This window comes from Microcebus murinus, chromosome 16 (assembly GCF_040939455.1).
Source record: "Microcebus murinus isolate Inina chromosome 16, M.murinus_Inina_mat1.0, whole genome shotgun sequence".
NCBI classification, from domain to species: Eukaryota; Metazoa; Chordata; class Mammalia; order Primates; family Cheirogaleidae; genus Microcebus; species Microcebus murinus.
The window spans coordinates 49,813,232-49,835,326 of record NC_134119.1 but is presented as its reverse complement, the minus strand read 5'-3'; the positions used below and the strand labels follow the sequence as shown (position 1 = coordinate 49,835,326).

Here is a 22,095-nt window from a genome sequence, read left to right as displayed (position 1 = left end):
AATACAATGGCTTAAAGAACAAAAAGTTTATTTCTTTCCCTATTCTACAGTGCATAGTCTCAGCCGGTGGTATAGCTGCTTCATGAAGTTGTAATACTTAGGGGCCCAGGACTCTTCAAGCATGTTGTTCCACAATTCTGTAGGACACTGTTATCATTTGCAGGGTTGGAGAAAACTCATTTCAGATTCCAACTGGTGGGAAGGAAAGAAGCCAGAGAGGAATCAAGTCGGAGGTCTTCAGGTACACCCTGAAAAAGGCACACACCACTTGAGCTCAAGTCCCACTGACCAAACCTGGCCACTTGATCATACCTGATAGAAGACTGAGTGTAATCATGTGCCTTCAGAAGGGAATATTGAGTTCCAAAGTGGTAGAAAAGTAATTTCTGCCAAAAGTTCTTCAGGACAATATAAAATGATTAGGAAGTGGTAGCCATAAAAGTCAGCATAATGGTTACCTTTAAGCAGGGAAAGGGTTTTAATAGAGAAGCAAATTTTGAGCTGTCAGCAATGTAAGTGGATATTCTTATATTAACTCATTAAGGTATATTTTAAGTTTCAGCATTTTTAACATTTTTTTCATGGCAAAAGGTTTTTTAAATAAAGATCTATGCTTGTTTAAAGAAAACAAAACAGTCGATCTTTACTGGATGTGTATCTTGAGATATTTCAGTCAGTCTAGCAGATTAGAAAAATTAGACCCCAAAGTGACAAGTATCACAGGTTTAATATTATTTGGTATTACTTAATAAGTATTTGTAAAAGCAAATATTTATAACTTATTTCCATTAATTTCTAAGTTCAATTTTGATATTTATTTGGTATAAAATGGGCTTAAAGAAATGAAAGGCTGATTTACAATAATTTTCTTAGAAGTAAGAATCTGACATAATAACAGCTCAGTATTCAACAAGAATCCCGAAATTAATTAAGACTCTAGGTCCACCATCAATTATCAATAACCCACCAGCAATCCAACGTTAATTTAGATTCACATAAGAATAAAACTGGGCGCGGCATGGAGGCTCATGCCTGTAATCCTAGCACTATGAGAGGCTGAGGTGGGAGGATTGCTTGAGGTCAGGAGTTCAAGACCAGCCTACGCAAGAGTGAGATCTCATTTCTACTAAAAAAATAGAAAGAAATTAGCTGGACAACTAAAAATATGTAGAAAATTAGCCGGGCACAGTGGTACATGCCCATAGTCCTAGCTACTTGGGAGGCTGAGGCAGTAGAATTGCTTAAGCCCAGGAGTTTGAGGTTGCTGTGAGCTAGGCTGACACCACGGCACTCTAGCCTGGGTAACAGACTTTGTCTCAGAAAAAAAAAAAGAATAAAACTGGCTAGAGTTCTAGGCTATAATGAGCTCCATTGTGCTCCAGCCTAGACAGCAGAGTGAGACTCTGCTTCTTATAAATGAATGAACGAAAATGAATAAATAACTGGTACGAATCTGTGGTGAATGCTACAGGTGCATGCTACAGGTCCCCATGATCCTGGCCTCTTGGTATACATGCCTTGTGTAACCTCTTCCTCCCTTGAGTGAGGGTTGGACTAATTGGCTTCTAACCAACAGAACACAGCAAAGGTGGCAGGATGGATGTGATTACATTACATAAGACTATAACTGTCAGTTTTGCTAGGGAGACTCTTACTAGCTCTCAAAAAGCAAGTTGCCATTTCGAGACCAGCCTGAGCAAGGGGGAGACCCCATCTATACTAAAAAAAAAAAAAAAAAAGAAAAAAAAATAGAAAGATATTAGCTGGACAACTAAAAATACATAGAGAAAAAATTAGCCGGGCATGGTGGTGCATGCCTTTAGTTCCAGCTACTTGGGTGGCTGGGCAGTAGGACTGCTTGAGCCCAGGAGTTTGAGGTTGCTGTGAGCTAAGCTGATGCCCCAGCACTCTAGCCTGGACAACAAAGTGAGACTCTGTCTCAAAAAAAAAAAAAAAAAAAAAAAAAGGCAAGTTACCATATTATAGGTTGCCTATGGAGAGGACCACATGATAGGAACTGAGGGCACCCTCTAGCCAACAACCAGAGAAACTGAGGCCCTCAGTCTGAATGCCAGCAAGGAACTGAACTGTGAGCTTGGAAGAGAACACTTCTCCACTCAAGCCTCAGATGAGACCCCAGCCCTGGCTAACACCCAGATTGTAGTCTTGCAGAGGACCCAGCCATGCCAAGGCTCCTGACTTACAGAAACTGCACAATAATAAATAAATGTGTTGTTTTAAGCCAGTAAGTCTGTAGTAATAGTGTTATGCAGCAATAGATAATACAGAAACCTTATGAAAATTCCACTATTTTTCTGAATCCAAGAATACCTGAGAGAATGTAATATATGATTTTCCATGGTCTTCTCAATAACCTTAACAAAAACCATGATTTTAATAGGGTATTTCAAAAGAATGACAAAAGAATTCACATAAGATGGGCTGATTGCCATAAATAAATTTTTCATCAGAGATTCGTGTTATAGTAATAGCTACCAGAGGCATTTCATTATTCTTACCAGTTTTCAAAGAGAAGCATATTTCTACCTGTCATGTGCACACTGCTGTATTTTTAAAAATATATGGAATAATATATGATTTGGGGTCTGGGCTATATACCTAGCAATTAATAGTGTTTTGGGGAGGTACAGAGGGGATATTAAAGAATAACGTTTAAATATTTATCTTTTTAAAACATTATGAATCACTAGGTAGATAGACCACAATCAAAACTTACCAATTTATTAGTAACTTCTATTTTATTAAGGTATATGATTGTGAACAGAACAAAATGTTAAGTGCTACTATAACTTAATCAAGAAAATGTGTTTATAAGAGCTTTTGTGCTAACAGTTGGCAACACTCAATTACTTCATCTCAATTATATCTCATTCACTTATAACTTACTTTGTAGGAAAAAAAACCCCACAAATTATTGGTCTAGATTCATAAATTTAAAATAAAAACTGCTTTGCTAGTTGCAAAAAAACCCTCTGATGTTACAATCATTTCAGTGACATTTGTCAGCATGTCACTGCTTTTACTGTTATACTACATGAAAAAACACATCCACACTGATCCACTGATCTTTGCCATCCAAGAGTTTATACATTTCTACGGCAGATACTGTCAAAAACAGTTCTCTTATTCACACCACATACAAGAGCAAATACTATGTATAAGTTCAATAACCTGAAAGCCAAGGTTGAAGCACCAGGCACTGTGAAAGTGCCCATCTCTTTTGAGGATACTAAAATACCTGATCCAGATTCTAAGGGAATGTTTGACAGAGATGCCTGAACAAGGGAGAGTATTACATTTTTAAAGCGATAAGGATTTTTAATGAGCAGAAGCTCAGTCAGCACTGAATGACAGTAAAGGGAGCAGGAGCTGGGCTTCATTCTTCTACAGGAATGGATCTTCACATACTGTAAAATTCTATGGAGTAATTTTGATATATATGTTTCATTTTCAATTCTTAGCCTTAAGAATTAACATTCAAGGTAACAAAAGATAGAAAGGTTCATAAAAATTACTTACTCTTTGTACTCTCTCCCCAATTCTCAGAATCCACTAAATCATCTGAATGCATAGCAGACATAATTTTCTGAGCAACACTGGAGAGCGGAGTCTTAGAGATATCAAAGCCTATAAATGCCTCATAATTTTCCATTTTCATAAAATCCTAAATGTAAGAGCAACATAAGATAAATATTCACATATTAATTTTTTTTTTTTTTTTTTTTGAGACAGTGTCTCACTTTGCCCAGGCTAGAATGAGTGCCATGGCATCAGCCTAGCTCACAGCAACCTCAAACTCCTGGGTTCAAGTGATCCTACTGCCTCAGCCTCCCGAGTAGCTGGGACTACAGGCATGAGCCACCATGCCCAGCTAGTTTTTTCTATATATATATTAGTTGGCCAATTAATTTCTTTCTATTTTTAGTAGAGACGGGGTCTCGCTCTTGCTCAGGCTGGTTTCGAACTCCTGACCTTGAGCAATCCGCCCGCCTCGGCCTCCCAGAGTGCTAGGATTACAGGCGTGAGCCACCGCGCCCGGCCCACATATTAATTTTGAGACTGCATAACAAGAAACAATTATTTGAAAAATTTATGTACTGAGACTTTCACTTAATAAGTCTATATTAATAACCAAAGGAAATAGGTATAAATCATCCCATAATACAGAGAGGATAGCAAAAAGAAAGCAAAATAGCTAGAGGCTCAACTGAAGTACCATGGTAAACAGAGAACTTATTTTCCAGTTAACAATTTTGAAGCAAGCAATCTACTCAAATATTTGCAGGGGGTTGAAAAACGGCTGGTATTAAATCTTCAAATACATGAATTTAATAACACAATTATAACTGACTTGGCTAATTGTGGCAGACACACAACTACCATCCTTGCATTGCTCAGCCCTACTGGCCTATGGGCTGACCAGGTGAAAGTCTGGATGGGGACCATAAAAATCATCAAGCATCTGGTCACACACATCTGGCACTAACTTACACAGAATATACTACCACAAACCAGAAAACCAAGTGACATATTTTTCCACATTATTGGAGAAAAGTAAATTTGAAGCAAATTTTCTATCCCAAGATAGAATAGGGAAAAAAATAAATTAAAAATGTCACTCAGGTGAGAAGAATCTGATAGTAAAACCTTAGACAAAATCTATTGCTAAAAATTATTCAAGTATATTAAGGTTTACTTAATAAGTTTTTAAGTAACACACAAATATAATTGGCAAAACATTTTTGTTTAATGGATTACAAAAACCAAGAGGGCTCATATGTCACCTAAGCATGCTTATTTTCTGGTGGTTATAGACAAAAAATTCCATAAACATGATCTGTGTCATATTTAGATTGGCATTCCATATTACAGGCAGGTAAGGAATGTTCTTGAACATCTCTATAAAGCTCACACAATATTTGCCACAGGCCATGTATAAACTGGGTAGTCAAGAAGCATCTGATGTAATAAGTGATAAGCTACCTCAAATTGTTTCATAACAACTCTTAAAATAATTTCTAATTGTCCACATACTACTCTAATATCTCACATTAAATACAATCCAACATTTAGTATTCCTGCTCCTAAGAAACTGATTAAAATAACATACATCTTTTGAGCAACCACTTTTACAGAATTTTGAAACACAAATTTCAAATTTCATTTGAAAGTCATCTATGATTATAAGTCACAATAAAGTCAAAGTACTACTGAGATCTGTTTTGTATAAACTTTGAGTCCCCCAAACCCAGCCTCTAAAATGAATTATAGCCAGTGGAATCCTAATACTCTTTATGGTGCAAGGTAGGAACATTCAAACTGTCTCAAAGTCCATAGCAGGGAATTATGGAGAATATAGTTTGAGCAGCAGAATGTTACTTTACAAGTCAAATATGAGGGGACCTGGTGATTCTGTATATTAAGGTCTACAGATTTTAAAATGCTGACTCAAAGTTCCACAAATTTTTAAAATATTTAACAGCAGAAAATTTCTATTTCTAAAAAAATAGCAGAGGAGAGATTAACTATATTAAAAAATACTTGCATTATATAATGCTTTCTTCCTATTAAGTAAACAATTACCAGGACTAAGTGCCACTAAGCAAATGTTCAAGTCATAAGAAGCACTGGCACTTTGAACCAACATGTTATATAAGGGGAAAAAACAAACTGATAAAATACTTGAATTCATTAAATAAAATATTCCATTGGTCTCAAATTTAAAAATTTAGTAGTGTTTATTAGATATGTACTCCTATGTATACAATATATGGCATATATAGTAAAGATTCAGTTTTTAGGAATTTTCAATCTTCAAGACCAATAGGCTTAATCTTTGATTGGGTTTCTAAATTCTCCACAATATCTTTCAGATAATCTTCATCTTTTAAAAAATATACATATAATTCTCTTTCCATTTGATGTAATTTATTAGTTGCCAAAATTTTTCTTTTTGTCTTCACATCGGCCAGAATATCAGTAAGGAGATGATTTAGCTTATTCAGTTGAGATTCAATTTGATGAAACTGCTCTGTTAACTCCTAAAAGAGGAAAATAAAAATGCTTTTAATGCAAGACATTTATTCCTAACACTAATTATAAATTTAAAATGTAATTTACATGGAAAGACTGTAAATGATTTAATAACTTCCCAAAATTTTAGCAACAAATAGACCTCAATTAAACATCCATAACAGGCTGGACCGCAGTGGCTCACACCTATAATCCTAGCACTCTGGGAGGCTGAGGAGCGAGGATCATTTGAGCTCAGGAGTTTGAGATCAGCCTGAGCAAGAGCAATACCCCCTCTCTACTAAAAATAGAAAGAAATCAGCTGGAAAACTAAAAATATATAGAAAAAATTAGCTGGGCATGGTGGTACATGCCTGTAGTCCCAACTACTCAGGAGGCTGAGGCAGGAGGATCGTTTGAGCCCAGGAGCTAGAGGTTACTGTGAGACAGGCTGACACCACAGCACTCTAGCCCAGGCAACAGAGTGAGACTCTATCTCAAAAAAAAAAAAAAAATTCCATAACAGATTTAATATAAATTCTATGTAAGATTAATTGCAACAACTTTTTTTTGTTCGAGCTCCTGGGCTCAAGCGATCCTTCTGCTCAGCCTCCCAAGTAGTTGGGACTACAGACATGTGCCACCAAATGCCCAGCAAATTTTTCTTTTATATATATACATATATTTTTTAGTTGTCCAGCTAATTTCTTTCTATTTTTTTTTAGTAGAGATGGGGTCTCACTCTTGCTCAGGCTGGTTTTGAACTCCTGACATTGAGCCATCTACCCCGCCTCAGCCTCCCAGAGTGCTAGGATTACAGGCGTGAGCCATTGTGCCCAGCCTGCAACAACTTTTGATAGGTAATTTTAAGTGATTCAAAGCAAACTCTTACTTCCCTTAGAGTACTTGACATGTAAACTGTTCTGTGTATTCATTTCTTCAACAATTACTGAATGCCTACCATGTGCCAAGGACCATTTTAGAGACTATGATTACAAGAAGAAACAAAGTCTCCCTCATGGAATCTATATTCTGCTTAATTAAACGTTGCATTAGCCTAATTTCTGTTTACTCTAGACACAGAAGTCACAGAGAAAGCCTGGAAATTAAAACCAATGGAAAAGAATTACCCCAAGAAAATTCTCCATTTTTCTTCTTTTCACATTGTCTTACAAGACAGAATTACATGGGACATTCAACAAAAACCATCCTGACTTATCATGCCCATTCTCCTACCCAAGAACCTAGGCATGCTAGACCTTTTACATTTAGTTAATTCAAATTCCTTACTTTCTAGCATTTAAACAGGCTATTAATGAGTTCCATAGCTTTCTAATCAAGCATTCTACTCATAAATTTTAACCAGTATCACCAAAGACATTCTCAGAAAATCTGTATCTGTTAACTATCTTCAACCTTCCATAGCTTCTCAGCATGGTCCATGAACATGGTAATCACCAGAGGTGCTTGTTATGAATATAACAAGTACCTCCTGTACCCCACTCAAGACTAAATTACTCAATCTCTGACAGAGCTAGGAACCTGAATTTTGACAGGCTCCCTGGTGACTCTAAGGTACAAGTTTAAGAATGATCACTTAAAACCTGTCATAAATGACAATTCACATAGCAGTACTTCTTAAACTATACTTTAAAAAAAATTAAGTAGCAGTTTGAGGTTGCTGTGGGCTAGGCTGACGCCATGGCACTCTAGCCAAGGCAACACAGTAAGATTTTGTCTCAAAAAAAATTAAAACATGTTGGGAGTTAAAAATGTAATAGAAATGAAAAGCTATAAAATGATTTGGAAGACAAGTTGAGGAACTCTCCAAAAAAACGTAGAGTAGAATTGTTACACGGGCTGGGGGTGGTGAATGTTGGTCAATGGATACCAGATTTCAGATAGGAAGAGTAAGTTGAAGAGATCTATTGTACCACATGGTGACTATGGTTAATAATATTTTTTGGTCTTTTTTTTTTTTTTCAGAGACAGGGTCTCCCTCTGTCACCCAAGCTGGAGTATAGTGGTACAATCATAGCTTACTGCAACCTCAAACTCCTGAGCTCAAGGGATTTCCCCCCACCTCAACCTGTGGAGTAGCTGGGATTACAGGCATGTGCCACCAGGCCCGGCTAATTTAACAAAAATTTTGTAAAGCATGGTGGCTCACATCTGTAATCCCAGCACTTTAGGAGGCGAGGGTGGGAGAATCACTCAAGGCCAGGAGTTTGAAACAAATCTGGGCAATGTAGCAAGACCCTGTCTCTAACCAAAAAAAATGAGCTGGGTGGTGCTTGCCTGTAATCCCAGCTACTCAGGAGGCTGACGTGGAAGGATTGCCTAAGTCCAGACATTCGAGGTTGCAGTGAGCTGTGATCATGCCACTGCACTCCAGCCTGGGTGACAGAATGAGACCCTGTCTCAATTTAAAATAATTTCTTTTTTTGTTAGAGATGGGATCTTTACCTGCAGTGGTACAGGTAGGGGAGACAGGATCTCCCACTATTGCCTAGACTGGTCTTGAACTTTGGCCTCAAGCAATCTTCCCACCTCAGTCTCCTAAAGTGCTGGGATTACAGATCTAGCTACCATGCCTGTCATGAATTGTATTCTTGAAAATTGCTAAGAGGGGAGATTTTAAGTGTTCTTACCATACACACACACACACACACACAAACAATAAATGAAGTAATTCATGTTAATTATCTTGATTTAGCCATTCCACAATGCATACATATGTTGTACACAATAAACATATACTTTTTTGTCAATTAAAAAGAGGAAGGCATGGCCGGGCGCTGTGGCTCACGCCTGTAATCCTAGCTCTTGGGAGGCCGAGGCGGGCGGATTGCTCAAGGTCAGGAGTTCAAAACCAGCCTGAGCAAGAGCGAGACCCCGTCTCTACTATAAATAGAAAGAAATCAATTGGCCAACTGATATATATATAGAAAAAATTAGCCGGGCATGGTGGCGCATGCCTGTAGTCCCAGCTACTCGGGAGGCTGAGGCAGAAGGATCACTCGAGCCCAGGAGTTTGAGGTTGCTGTGAGCTAGGCTGACGCCACGGCACTCACTCTAGCCTGGACAACAAAGCGAGACTCTGTCTCAAAAAAAAAAAAAAAAAAAAAAAAAAAAAAAAAAAAAGTAAAAAGAGGAAGGCAGGAAGGCAGCCGGGCGTGGTGGCTCTCGCCTGTAATCCTAGCACTCTGGGAGGCCGAGGCAGGCAGATTGCTCCAAGGTCAGGAGTTTGAAACCAGCCTGAGCAAGAGCGAGACCGTCTCTACTATAAATAAGAAATTAATTGGCCAACTTATAGAGAAAAAATTAGCCAGGCATGGTGGTGCATGCCTGTAGTCCCAGCTACTTGGGAGGCTGAGGCAGCAGGATCGCTTGAGCCCAGGAGTTTGAGATTGCTGTGAGCTAGGCTGATGCCACGGCACTCACTCTAATCTGGGCAACAAAGCAAGACTCTGTCTCAAAAAAAAAAAAAAAAAGAGGAAGGCAAAAAAGTCAATGGTCAATATTTTCAAAATACTGAAGGAAATTTATTTTTAATCTCAAATTGTATGCCCACTTAAACTATCAAATGGAATATAGTAGACATTTTTATACATGAAAATTCTCAGATATTTATCTCATGAACCTTTTCTTTTTTTTTTTTTAAGACTAATAAAGTGTCGGAGTGAGAAGGGGAAAAGAGTAGAACAAGGAGTTTGATTTCTAACTGACTGTGAACAATCAATTGAGAGAACTCAACTACCCTTGGACTAGATTCATGTACTTATTTTTAGGAAATTTCTAGAGGAAGTGCAGCTCTATTCAGGGATCTCTCATTAGAGAACAGGGGATCCAACTCAAAAGAGGGGAAAAGAAGCCCCAGAATAATGAAGAGAGGTTTTATGATAAAAAATTTTTAAAAATTAAGGGCCGGGCGCGGTGGCTCACGCCTGTAATCCTAGCAGTCTGGGAGGCAGAGGCGGGCAGATTGCTCAAGGTCAGGAGTTCAAAACCAGCCTGAGCAAGTGAGACCCCGTCTCTACTATAAAGAAATTAATTGGCCAACTAATATATATAGAAAAAATTAACTGGGCATGGTGGCGCATGCCTGTAGTCCCAGCTACTCGGGAGGCTGAGGCAGCAGGATTGCTTGAGCCCAGGAGTTTGAGGTTGCTGTGAGCTAGGCTGACGCCACGCACTCACTCTAGCCTGGGCAACAAAGTGAGACTCTGTCTCAAAAAAAAAAAAAAAAAAATTAAGTAATTTCAACATTACCTACATTTAGTGGTCTCCTTTGAGAAAAACTTGGTAAGCATACCTGAAATTAAGATGCATCTTAACAACTAAGAGTATCATGTGATTGTTTCTAACCAGGTACTACTAAGAAATGCTTTCTCACTAACATTCTTGATGTACAGTGTGGAAAAATATAGACAACTTTGAATTAAAAAATAATTTAGAAGAAACAGATACTAAATGTAAAGCTTTAGAAATACCCTAGCCATTTTAATTGGCTTATTTTTTCCTTGTAATGTACATTCAGAAGTGATATGATGCTCTTTTAAAGGGATCTGGTTTTTGAAAAAAGAAAAATAGAAAAAAAAAGTGATATGATAAAAATCTGTGTCTATCTATATACCTAGATGATCTTTTCTAATAAGTATGAAAAATAAAAACTATCAAAGGCAAAAATAATGTATACCCCAGAACCCCCCCAAAATTCCAATGATCCTACTTCCAAGAATGTACATGAATGAAAGTATCCAACAACAAAAAGCTATATACACAAAGATATATATAATGTTGTTCAAGAACAAACAAAAGAAAAAAATGAAAATTACCAAAACGTCTAACAGCGATGGATAGGTCACAGAAATTATGGCACAGTAATTAAATCAATAGAGTACTGCAACATTAGAAATTAAGAAAACTATTTAGAGAGTGAAAATGTTTACTTCAAAATGCTAAGTAAAAAGAAGAATACAAAAGATATCTAAGTAAAAAGAAAACTACAGTCTTTGCTGAGGGTCACACTGAGCTGCCAGCTATATCAGGGTGTCGTTAGGAGTCAGCACCACAGCAGAAGACATCAAGATCAAAATCAAGAGCTACAGGACTGCCCCACCTCCTTTATTTTTTGCAACAGTCTCACTGTCACCTAGGCTAGAACTCAAACTCAAACTTCTGGGCTCAGGCCATTCTCCTACCTTGGGCCTCCCAGAGTGCTAGGATTACAGTTGTGAGCCACCACGCCTGGCCTGAAGACTGCCCCTTTTGATGACCACTTCCCCAGCCATAGCCAGACCATGAACTGTTGGTATAACTACTAGGACTTCTCACTGCTGTGAGAAGGCAATGAGTGCTAAAGGAGTGATGTCTTCACATGCAAATGGTACTGGTATAAGTTCCTCTGCCCCATATCCTGGTCTCAGCTAGAGACAACCACTAGGCAGTAGGTATGGTTCCTGGAAAGATCTGAACTGGCCCCACTCCACCTCTCTGTCCTCCATCTTTCTCCCAGTGTGGTAAAGAGGGACCTGGGCACATGATGGACCCTGAATCACAACTTAACTAATAAAACTTACTGGAAAAGTATAAAACAAAACCCAAAAAAAGGGGGGAAAAAACTATATGCCTTGCTTTGCAATTACTTACTAAAAAAAAGACAGCAAAAGAATATTAATATTAGACAAAAGAGTATCAAGACAAAATGCATTATAGGACTAGAGAAGGCCATTATGTAACATTAAATACTTTGATTCACCTCAATTTAAAAACCACCAAGATAATAATTCACTACAATTTTAAACTTGGATATAACTTATAAAATAGACTCAAAATACATAAAAAACTGATATAGAACTACCTGAAAAAATTTTCAAAGCCACCATCATAGTGGAGATTTTTATACAATTCTCTTACTAAAAGATCAAGAAGACAAAATTAGTAATCTGTTAAAAAACAAATCACAGATATCACTTCACACCATTAAGATGGCTACTATTTTTAAAAACCACAGAAAATAACAAGTGTTAGCAAAGATATAGAGAAATTAGAACTGTGCAAGTGTGAGACATTCAAAAAGACTATGCATAGCAGTAATGATCTACAGTAGCAAAAACTGGAAATAACCTAAATGCCTGTCAACAGAACAGATAATTACATTGTGGAATTTCTTTTTGGTTTTGCTTGGGTTTTTTTTGAAACAGAGTCTCGCTCTGTCGCCCAGGCTACAGGGCAGTGGCACAATCATTGCTCACTGCAACCTTGAACTCCTGGGCTCAAGCAATCCTCCCATCTCAGCCTCCCAAGTAGCTGGGACTACACTACAGTCATATGTCACCGCTCCTGGCTATTGGAATATTAACTATATAAAAGAGAAAACTTTTATCAACATGGATAAGTCTTAAAAACATGTTAAAAAAACAAGCAAGTTACTGAAAAATGCATACAGCATAATATCATGTATATAAAGTTCAGATACATATAAAACTAAATATATAGTCTAGGATATTTATGTGTAATAAAACTATAAATAAAAGCAAGCAAGTGGTAAACAAAATTAAGTATACTAGTTACTCTATGAAGAAGGGGAGAATTCTATTAGGAGGAGCATATATCAGTAAGTATACATAGAGAATTTTAAAGATTACCTATAAAGGCAATCCTGTATTTGCTAAGTGAAAAAAAAATGGGAGATTTACTATTTTTTTAAATACTTAGCACAAACATTACATGTGTGTCTTGGAAATTTTACAAAGTTTTAAATTCTGTGCACTCAAAACTATCTGAAAAATGTATTTATATGTGAATAACAGTTAGCAGGAGATATAAAAAATAAACTTTATTTTGGGGCAATGGGTATGGGGTAATATTTTCCTTAAGTTAACATTTTCTTTAATATCTTTTACAACAAATATTATTTTTTAAAGCATTTTTACAATGGCAAACACCCACCTGATCACTAAGCAAAAGCTGATTTCCTCCTTGATACAGTGCATCACAGAGCATGTCCACATCATCATTCAGTTTGGACAGAAAGAAAGAATGGTCTTGAGCAGACATTGCCAACTGATCTTGTACTAAAGAAACATCCTGTTTCAATTTCTTGGCCACGTCCTCCAGGTTTCCATGAGTTATAAACAATTCTTTTTTCTTATTCTCTCCCTCTAAAAGTTGATAAAGCCTAAAATATAATAAAATAAAACTTACAGGGAAAAATTCTCAAGTACAGTTTTCAAAATTACAATCCACTGTATCGGGGCATTTGTGGGGATAGCTAAATAACAACTTATAAAAATATCTACACTGCTAAAATCAAGCAACTGAAACCATTCTCACTGTAATACTATGTCAGTATTTAGTCCTAGATATAAAATTTTTCTTGACTTTGCCATTAACCTACTTCACACAAAGTGCATTTCAGAGATCCTCCCAGGAAAACACTTATTTAACAGAATATAACTATGATGTAGATGTAGTAGGACCAGCAATGAATCTGAAACAGAAGACCTAGGTCTGAGTTCTCTATCATGTGACACCTAGGGTAAATCAATCTCTGAGACTTAATTTCTACATCTTAATGCCTACCTCTTTTACAGGATTGTGGAGGGATTAAAAGAGAAAAACTAAAAATGTAAACAATGTAAAAATAAATGTAAAATTAAAATAATGTAAAATATAAAATGTAAACAATAAAGAGCTACACAAATAGCTATAAATAATAGTAAACTTTTGCTACTCCAGTCTTGTCCATATTTTGTTGGCAAATTAAAATCCTGATAAGCCATGAGGCCACTTTAATACTTCAAACAATTAGCTGGATATGGTGGCACATGTCTGTAGTTCCAGCTAATTGGGAGGCTGAGTTGGGGGCGGTATCATTTGAGCCCAGGAGTTTGAAGGCTGCAGCAATGATCATGCCACCGCACTCCAGCCTGGGTGAGAGTAAGACCTTATCTCTTAAAAAACACAAAACATAAAACCTTCAAACATTCGTAGAAAAATTCACCATCCTATAGGGCAAACAGAAAAATCCGAGGCAGCACATTCTACATGTATCTGACAAAAACAGTCTTCCTTTTTCTTCAGAATTAAAAAAATATATTTTAACGAGTTGTAACAGACTTCATAACACTGGTTCAAGCCCAGGGCTGCCAATTAATGGTCTATGGGGATATAATTACACAATTCCAGGGGGCACCATTCACATAAATCATGTCAATGGCAGCCCCTGAAATTGTGCAATGAGGCACTCTATCCAGGTCCCTCATTCTATTAATAACAAAACAATTAGATAATTTTGCCGTAGTCCATCAGGAGTAGGATCCAAATGTATAAGGTTTTAGACTATTTTAGTATCCCCGTATCATCAACTGCTTCGACATACAGAAAAAGCTTGAGAGCTAGCATTCATTCTCAATGACTCACCTGACTAGACAGAAATGAAGTCTTCTCCCCTCTCTACTGCCACCTTCTCCAAATGCAGTCAGTCCCCTGCCCAGCAATACCTATTCTACCAAGCTGTATTCAAACTTCCTGCCCAAATCTAAAATAAGGTATAGGGGGGTGGGTATATACATACATAGTGAGTGAGATGTGCACCATCTGGGGGATGGTCATGATGGAGACTCAGACTTTTGGGGGGAGGGGGGGAAATGGGCATTTATTGAAACCTTAAAATCTGTACCCCCATAATATGCCAAAATAAAAAAAATAATTAAAAAAAAAAAAAAAACAAAAAAAAAATAAGGTATAATAATGACACCTAAAGGGGAATAAAACTTTGTATATACTCATTCTTCCACCCCACTCATCCACCTCAGCTCTAAAATAGCTACTTTCAGGTGTAACATGAATGGAAAAGGGGCAAAAATTTAAAAAGAAAAAGAAGGCACATAAAAGAAAAGTGGAAAAGAACAGAAAGGCCAAGAGTGCAAAGAATTTTTAAAACTTCCACAATTTTAAATCAAACTCTCTAGTATTTTACAAAAACAAAAGAAACAAAATTACTAAAGAAATAAAGCATACATACCTATGAGTAGAATAATCCTTGGTATCAATGGTATTCCTTTGATTCGTATGCTGAGAGACTGATGGATCTGTTAACATTTCTAACTGCTGGTAGAATATGTTACTTTGACTAAGTTCTTGAACCAAATTTTCAAGCTGACGATGTATGTCCCAATACTTTCTTAATTCAATTTCATATAATAACTGTAGAAGTTCAAATGATGCCTTTTGCTTTATCAATTGATTTAAAACTAATTCTTGCCTTGCCGTATAATAATCTTGTTTGGCAATCTGCAAATCAAAATCTCCCTTTACGACTGGCATATTCAATAATTGGGCATTCTCTTTTACCACAGCAGGCAAATTTTTGTCTTTTATATGAGTGATTTGTTCTTCAAGTTTCATAATCTCACTGTTCAAGCTAGAAATTTTAGCATCCAAATTTTCTTTGCCAACAGCCTACACAAAGAAAAACAATTACATTTCAAACTGTAGGTCTAAACTTGAAACAGTCTTAAAGTTATTTTCACTTTCCATTTTAGGTGATCAGATAAGCTCAATGAACAAAAACTAATTTTATATTAGCATAAACCAAAATAACAATTTAAAAAGGAAGAATGTGGACTAAGTTAAGGGTAAAGCCAGTATGAAATACTAAATTTTACTATTACTACTATCATACATATACAGTAACAGCTATGAAAACAGAGATCTTATCATGCTTGTTTTAATCAAAACCATTATTAGCACACTACTCACTGAATCCAAGTGTATGCTATTTAAGTTTTTCTTAAAAGTAATAATTATCTCAGTAAGTCTTAGTCAGATTTTAGTACTTCTATAGAATTTCTGGACTTCCTATGTATTATTCCAAAGCTTGTGTCAGTTATAGTAACTAACTTGGTACTGGTATTCAGATTCAGAAAAATTACACTTTTACTCAACCATCTAGTGGGTACTTTACCAAGCAAGCTTTCCAAGAGTGCAGATGGATATCTGACTCATTCTCAACAAGGAATCAGGGTTTCAGTCAACTGAACCTGGAACTTCGACTTCATTAGCACCATGCTCTGGTTAGAGCAAACAAGGCAGAAAACCCATAAAAAAGCAATTAGTCTCTATCCACATCACTCACTCACACACACACACACACACACACACACACACACACACACAAACTCAGTTCAGTCTTTATCTGAATTAACACAAATTTCAAATTCAGAATGCAAATTAAAGCACTCTTGTTTAAAATAAACTAGATAATGTGGTTGAGGTTATAATAACTATTTCTGCCCTCCATTAATGTGTGGATTTATTTGCATGAAAACACATATCATAAATAAGCACTGAACAAAGAGAAAATTTTAAAAATTGTAGTTTCTTTTTATATCCCCATTCTAAAGTACTTTAATAGCAATATTATATCTTCCATTCCTAACAACAATTAAAATATGAATCCAGTCTCATGGTATGTTTACCTTGCTGGTTAGGTTATGGAGATTCTCCTCTGCCCATTTGATACTTGACTTCATGCTCAAATTACTTGCTTTCAAGTGAATTAACTGATGTTGAGCACAAATGTATGCTAGCTGCAGCCTAACCATCTCTAGTCGTCTCTCCTCAAGAATTTCTTGATTATCACAAATAGATGGTGCTTGTATATCTAAAAGTTGAAAATTTTCTTCATTTGAACTTTCAACTACTTCATGTATACCCTGAAAGAACTGCTTTTTGGTATATAAGGTTAACGCTGCTGTGCTTTGCTCTTCCTGGCTTAGATACTTTTCCAAAGAAAACTGAGATAAAAACACCAGTGGATTTGTCCCTTGACCCAAATTAGATTGTCTGAAGAACATCATCAACTTTGTAACTCCATCAGTAAGAGCTTGAAGTTCATTATTGATCTTAGCATTCATTGCATTTAGAATTCCTTGACTCTGCTTCAGCTTCTTAGTGGCTGCTTCTTTAGCATTTAACCTCAGAGATCTGTGGCTCGTGACTGAAGCCATCAATTGGCATTTGTTACGTCGCTGAATTTTTAGGTTCTTTAATTTCTGCAGAGTTTGAACCTCACTCTCTAATTTCTCCAGCTCTTTGTCACCTAGTCGAGGTGTCTTCAAATCAGAAGTTTTACAGGTCTTCAGAACTTCATCCAATGCCGCCCCTTCTAGGATGGGTTTGCCTGATTTTTGAAGAATGCTAAAAGCTTCCAATTCTTTTTCAGACAATATATTCTGTTCATTCACATTCCCACAAAACCACTTCAAAAATAATTCATCTTCAACAGTCTCAAACAACCAGTCAAAATCTTCTCCATTAAGACTATCAGCTTTAGGATAACCGATTTTTTTTAATGTTCCCACAAACTCGTTTCCACAACTCATGGTTTACTCTATTTTTAAATATCTGATACGGGTTTATGGTGTTGATTTTTAGAAAGTAAATCCAAACAGAAACAAAACTAAGTTTCACATTAAGTCCACTGAGAAGGGAAAAAATACTTTTACAATCTATTATTCCTCCTGGGGGAAAGAAAACAAGTATTAGACCACAAATAAAGACCATTGTAATTTTAAAAGGAAGACAGACAAATATCACATATTTGACAGCGGGCTGTCTGAAAGGTAGTTGTAGCTGCAATGTTTAAGATAAATATAAGCAATTAGAGTATTTCCTTAAAAACTGCAACAGTTTTTAAGGAAAACCTAATTAACAAGAAAAAAATCATATTTTTTCCAAAGATAAAGTGGTTTAAAATACATGATGTTTTACATAACAACAGTTGTTTTTAATGGACAGTAAATGGAGCCAAACAAACCCAAGACACTATGGGGCTAAGCAGCCTCTTTCCCCTGCCCTTCGTACGTTAAGAAATTAGAAATGAATACAGCAGTTTTTTTTTAAAGAATCAGCTATTTACCTCAGTGATTCGATTAGCATTCACCAAGCACGCAAGAATCAATCTCCAGATACGATCAATCCAGTGCAGAGAAAACCAGACGCAAGCAGTCACCGGCTAGAAATATTTCAGCGGTGGCTCACGCCTGTAATCCTAGCAGTCTGGGAGGCAGACGCGGGCGGATTGCTCAAGGTCAGGAGTTCGAAACCAGCCTGAGCAAGAGCAAGACCCCGTCTCTACTATAAATAGAAAGAAATTAATTGGCCAACTAACATATATAGAAAAAATTAGCCGGGCATGGTGGCACATGCCTGTAGTCCCAGCTACTCGGGAGGCTGAGGCAGGAGGATCGCTTGAGCCCAGGAGTTTGAGGTTGCTGTGAGCTAGGCTGATGCCAGGGCACTGTAGCTGGGGCAACAGAGTGAGACTCTGTCTCAAAAAAGAAATATTTCAGGTCTTTACTATTTTCAACAAACGCGCCACTGAATAACCCTCGGCGATTTAGCCAAGCGAACGTCAGTGACGGCGACAAGTCCTACGGATTAACGACCATGAAGTCGCGATATAGTTGACTCAGCCGTGGCAAAAACCTCTGGGTTTTCTGGGTGTAACCCAGTTACGACACGTATGCAGGTTAATAAAATAAACATTCACAAAAACCACTGAATCGGCGTTAAAAGCCAGTTGCATCAACCCCAGATACGTGCCTGACTCCGCGGAGCTCCGGGCCGCCCTTCAGCCCCTCGCCCTGTGCCCCGCGACCGCGACGCCCGGGCGGCTACCGGCGCGCCTGAAAGGAGCCCCAGGGACGCAGGGAAAGAAGAGGCAGTGGGGTGCAGACTGGGGTCGCGGCCACTCCCACAGTCCCCACACCTGGGAACCCACACAAATTCCCGCGCCACTCACCTCAGGAAGATCCCACTGCTCGCTTCACAGGCAAAGGCAGGACGACACCACTCTCCGCGCCTCCCGCGCCTCGCACTGACTCACGGGAACGCCGGGTGTGCGCACGCGCATAGGGCCTGGGCGGTGTCGCGGGATGACTGCGCAGGCGTGATGTCGAAAGAGGTGGGGTTGTCGAGGCTCAACTTCAGGGTGGAGCTGAGCAGGCGCCGCTCCGCCCCTGGGCTGCGGCCCAACAGGCACCCTGACGCCGGGGCGTGGCGAGGGACTGGGGACTGGGAACCCTCTCCGGTGAAAGGGGGCGGGGCGTCTCTCCAGTGGGGCGGGGGCTAGAGCCCTCTCCGGTGAGGAGCGGCCGAGCAGGGCGTCTCCCGAAGCTGCCCTGCGCGCCCCGCCCCGCTCACGTGCACCGCCCGAGCTGCGCGCCGCTGGGACGTGGTGGGTTCTCTCTTGCTGTCGGCTCAGCCTTCAATTTTTTGTTTGTTTGTTTTTTGAGATAGAGTTTCACTTTGCTGCACACGCTAGAGGGAGTGCCGTGGTGTCAGCCTAGCTCACAGCAACCTCAAACTCCTGGGCTCAAGCAATCCTTCTGCCTCAGCTTCCTGAGTAGCTGGGACTACAGGCATGCGTCACCATGCCCGGCTAATTTTTTCTATATATTTTTAGTTGGCCAATTAATTTATTTCTATTTATAGTAGAGACGGGTCTCTCTCTTTCTCAGGCTGGTTTTGAACCCCTGACCTTGTGCAATCCACCCTCCTCGGCCTCCCAGAGTGCTAAGATTACAGGCGTGAGCCACCGCGCCCAGCCTCAGCCTTAAGTTCTGTTTGCAGTTCTGCCCTCAACCGTACTCAAATCCACTTTTAGGGGCAGAGGTGAAAGGCCTAGGTTAATAATTAGGGGCATGGACCGGAGCCGGAGAGTCTGGTACAACCCCCAGCCCGGTGGCTGCCCAGCTGCGTGACCTAGGCAGGTCTGTGCCGATTTGCCTGTGTCCCACCTGTGGAAGGTCCACTAATAGGGCTCTTCTACGAGATAAACGAGTTCGTGTGTCCACAGCAATCAGAGCAGGGCCTGGTACATTTTAAGAGTTTAGTGATCGCTTTAGAATCTTTTACAATGAACATTATTTTGCAAAAGAACATGATTCCTAAGTCCTCACCTGACCGCTAAGCAAAAGCTGACTTCCTCCACAGTCCCATTTTCAAAATGTTAAAAATAAACTCATATAAACATAGAGTGGCTATGTGTCAAAGATGTATTTAAGTAGTAAGGATGGAACACTATTTCCAAGGATGCCAGAAAGGACATATGCCGTCAATGAAAAGAAAGGACGCTGAAATAAGCTTGCTAAATTTAATGCAAACCCCATTGATGCCCTACAGTACAGTGAAACCAGACCTTTAGGTCATCATTTGTATTGGACAGAATTTGTTTGCATCTCTACTAAACAAAAGGCATTTGCAATTTACCAGTATTCTACAAGTTAACCTAAATTTGCAAAGTGTGTGCTTTGGTCATGAATTAATAGTACTCCCTTTCCCCAGTGTCAAATGACCCTAAGGTGACTGCTTGAATGATGTTCTAGTCTAGGGTGACTAGGTAAAAGTCTTTTGGATAGTTTGTCTTAATGCTTTTTTTTTTTTAGGGAACCAAGTGAATCTTAATGCTTTTAAAGAGAAAAAAATGTTGTAAGGCAGATATTATGAATTAATCTTGAGTCAAAGATACTTCCTATTCATTCTTCACTACTTTTACTTTTTTATCCTCCTCTTTCAAAAGTCAATAAAGCCTAAAATGATCTGAAAAACAAACATTACAGGGGAGAAATTCACAGAGTGGTGCCTAACCTGAGGCAGGGCAACCAGGGAAGCTGGAGCCGCAGGGCCCTGCCTCCGCACCAGTGCTTCTGGGAACAGCAGTGGAGCCTGCTTGTCAGGGAGGAAGTGCAGTCTGTGCAGGGGACGCCTTCAGGAAATTTTGCTGAGGCGGCAAAGACTGAGGGAAGAGAGAGGGAGGGAGAGAGAGCGGACAACATGACACAAGATGAGGGGGTGGGAATGCAGGGCTGAGGAGAGGATTTTTGGTTTTGTTTTGTTTTAAAATGGGAGGCACTTGGGTGTATTTATAGACTGTGAGGAGGAACTCAGAGGAGACAGCATTAAAGATGCCAGAAAGAAAAGGGGCTACTATATAGAAAGAAAGAGATCCCTGGAGGGCAGGAGGGGTACACTCCAGAGCCTAGAAGTCATTCTGGAAAGCCATTTTTCCTAGTGACTCCTCGGTGCTTTCTGGGGCCACAAATTGAATTACTGACCATAGTTATTTGTTTGCAAGGTGTTTGTAGGGCCATAAAAAGCTATAAAAACATAAAGTAAATTATAGTCTCAGTAGCCCCCAGAATACAAATGACAAACACAATAGGTTTAACTATGCAGACTTAGAAAGTTTTCTTGAGGTTGCATTGGAATTTAAGAAAGCAAATCTGTTATTTCCAGAATAAGCTTTCTTTTCACCAATCAAAATCATTTGGGGTTTTAGTAGGGTCAAAAGATATGAGGGACCCAGGAATTAATCCTCCCTGAGAAAGCCTATGAGACTATAATGGACTAAACAGACTTAAACACAGAGCTGTGAGGACCAAGTGTTTTTACTGTTTGCTTTTTCTCCTTCCGGTTGGAAGCTTTTTTCCCCCCTCTTATTGATATTAAAAAGTATTTTAGGTTTTGGACAATGTCTTTTCAGACTATTTTTAAACTTTAGAAGTGATAGTCTGATGTTAAAGATTATTTGTTTTTAGATGTGGTTCTCAATGAAGATGGTGGGATTCTATTCTGCAAGCGGTGGGGAATGGGGGCCGTTTCTAAGTGCGAGAGTCACTGTCAGATGTGTTAGAAGCATGATTCTGCAGGAACAGAAGTGGCAAAAGTGGCAAGAGACAAGGTGCAGGACAGATCCTGTAGCATGGGTATGGAGAAGAGAGCTGGCATCGGGCAGCCTTTGTTTTCTTCCTATTAACAAGAGAGCTGAAGACCATGCTGGTACCAGGGGGTTGGAGGAGGGTGGGGGAAGATTTTGTTTTCTGTCCTCTTGACATCCATGTGACAAAGGGGGAAACTCAGTCCCCAAACTTGGGCCGGTTTGGGTCAGCACCAAACCCAACAGAAGTCACACAGTGGCCAAGTGAAGGGCAGCAGGGGGCCAGGAGGGCTGGCAGGGGATGTGTGGGCAGAGGACCCTGAGTGGGGTTC

The 22,095-nt window shown here is 38.9% G+C and overlaps 1 protein-coding gene across 1 annotated transcript; it reads right to left on the bottom strand.

The window, feature by feature from the left end:
* Window positions 1-4,749: 4,749 nt before the first annotated feature.
* HAUS3 (HAUS augmin like complex subunit 3) lies at window positions 4,750-18,957 on the bottom strand. Its single transcript, XM_012737426.3, has 5 exons — window positions 18,848-18,957; window positions 16,521-17,564; window positions 15,065-15,501; window positions 12,988-13,216; window positions 4,750-6,062 (listed from the first exon to the last, which is right to left on the bottom strand). Exons 2-5 carry the CDS (start codon window positions 17,424-17,426, stop codon window positions 5,829-5,831), a joined length of 1,806 nt encoding a protein of 601 aa, XP_012592880.1. The 5' UTR covers window positions 17,427-17,564; window positions 18,848-18,957; the 3' UTR covers window positions 4,750-5,828.
* Window positions 18,958-22,095: the final 3,138 nt, after the last annotated feature.

Coding starts and splice junctions, on each gene's coding strand:
- HAUS3 (XM_012737426.3), bottom strand. CDS start 17,426: ATGAGTTGTGGAAACGAGTTTGTGGGAACATTAAAAAAAATCGGTTAT. Junction 13,217..15,064: donor AAGGATTATTCTACTCATAG/GTATGTATGCTT, acceptor ATTATATTTTAG/GCTTTATCAACTTTTAGAGG. Junction 6,063..12,987: donor AGCTTTTGCTTAGTGATCAG/GTGGGTGTTTGC, acceptor TTCCTCTTTTAG/GAGTTAACAGAGCAGTTTCA.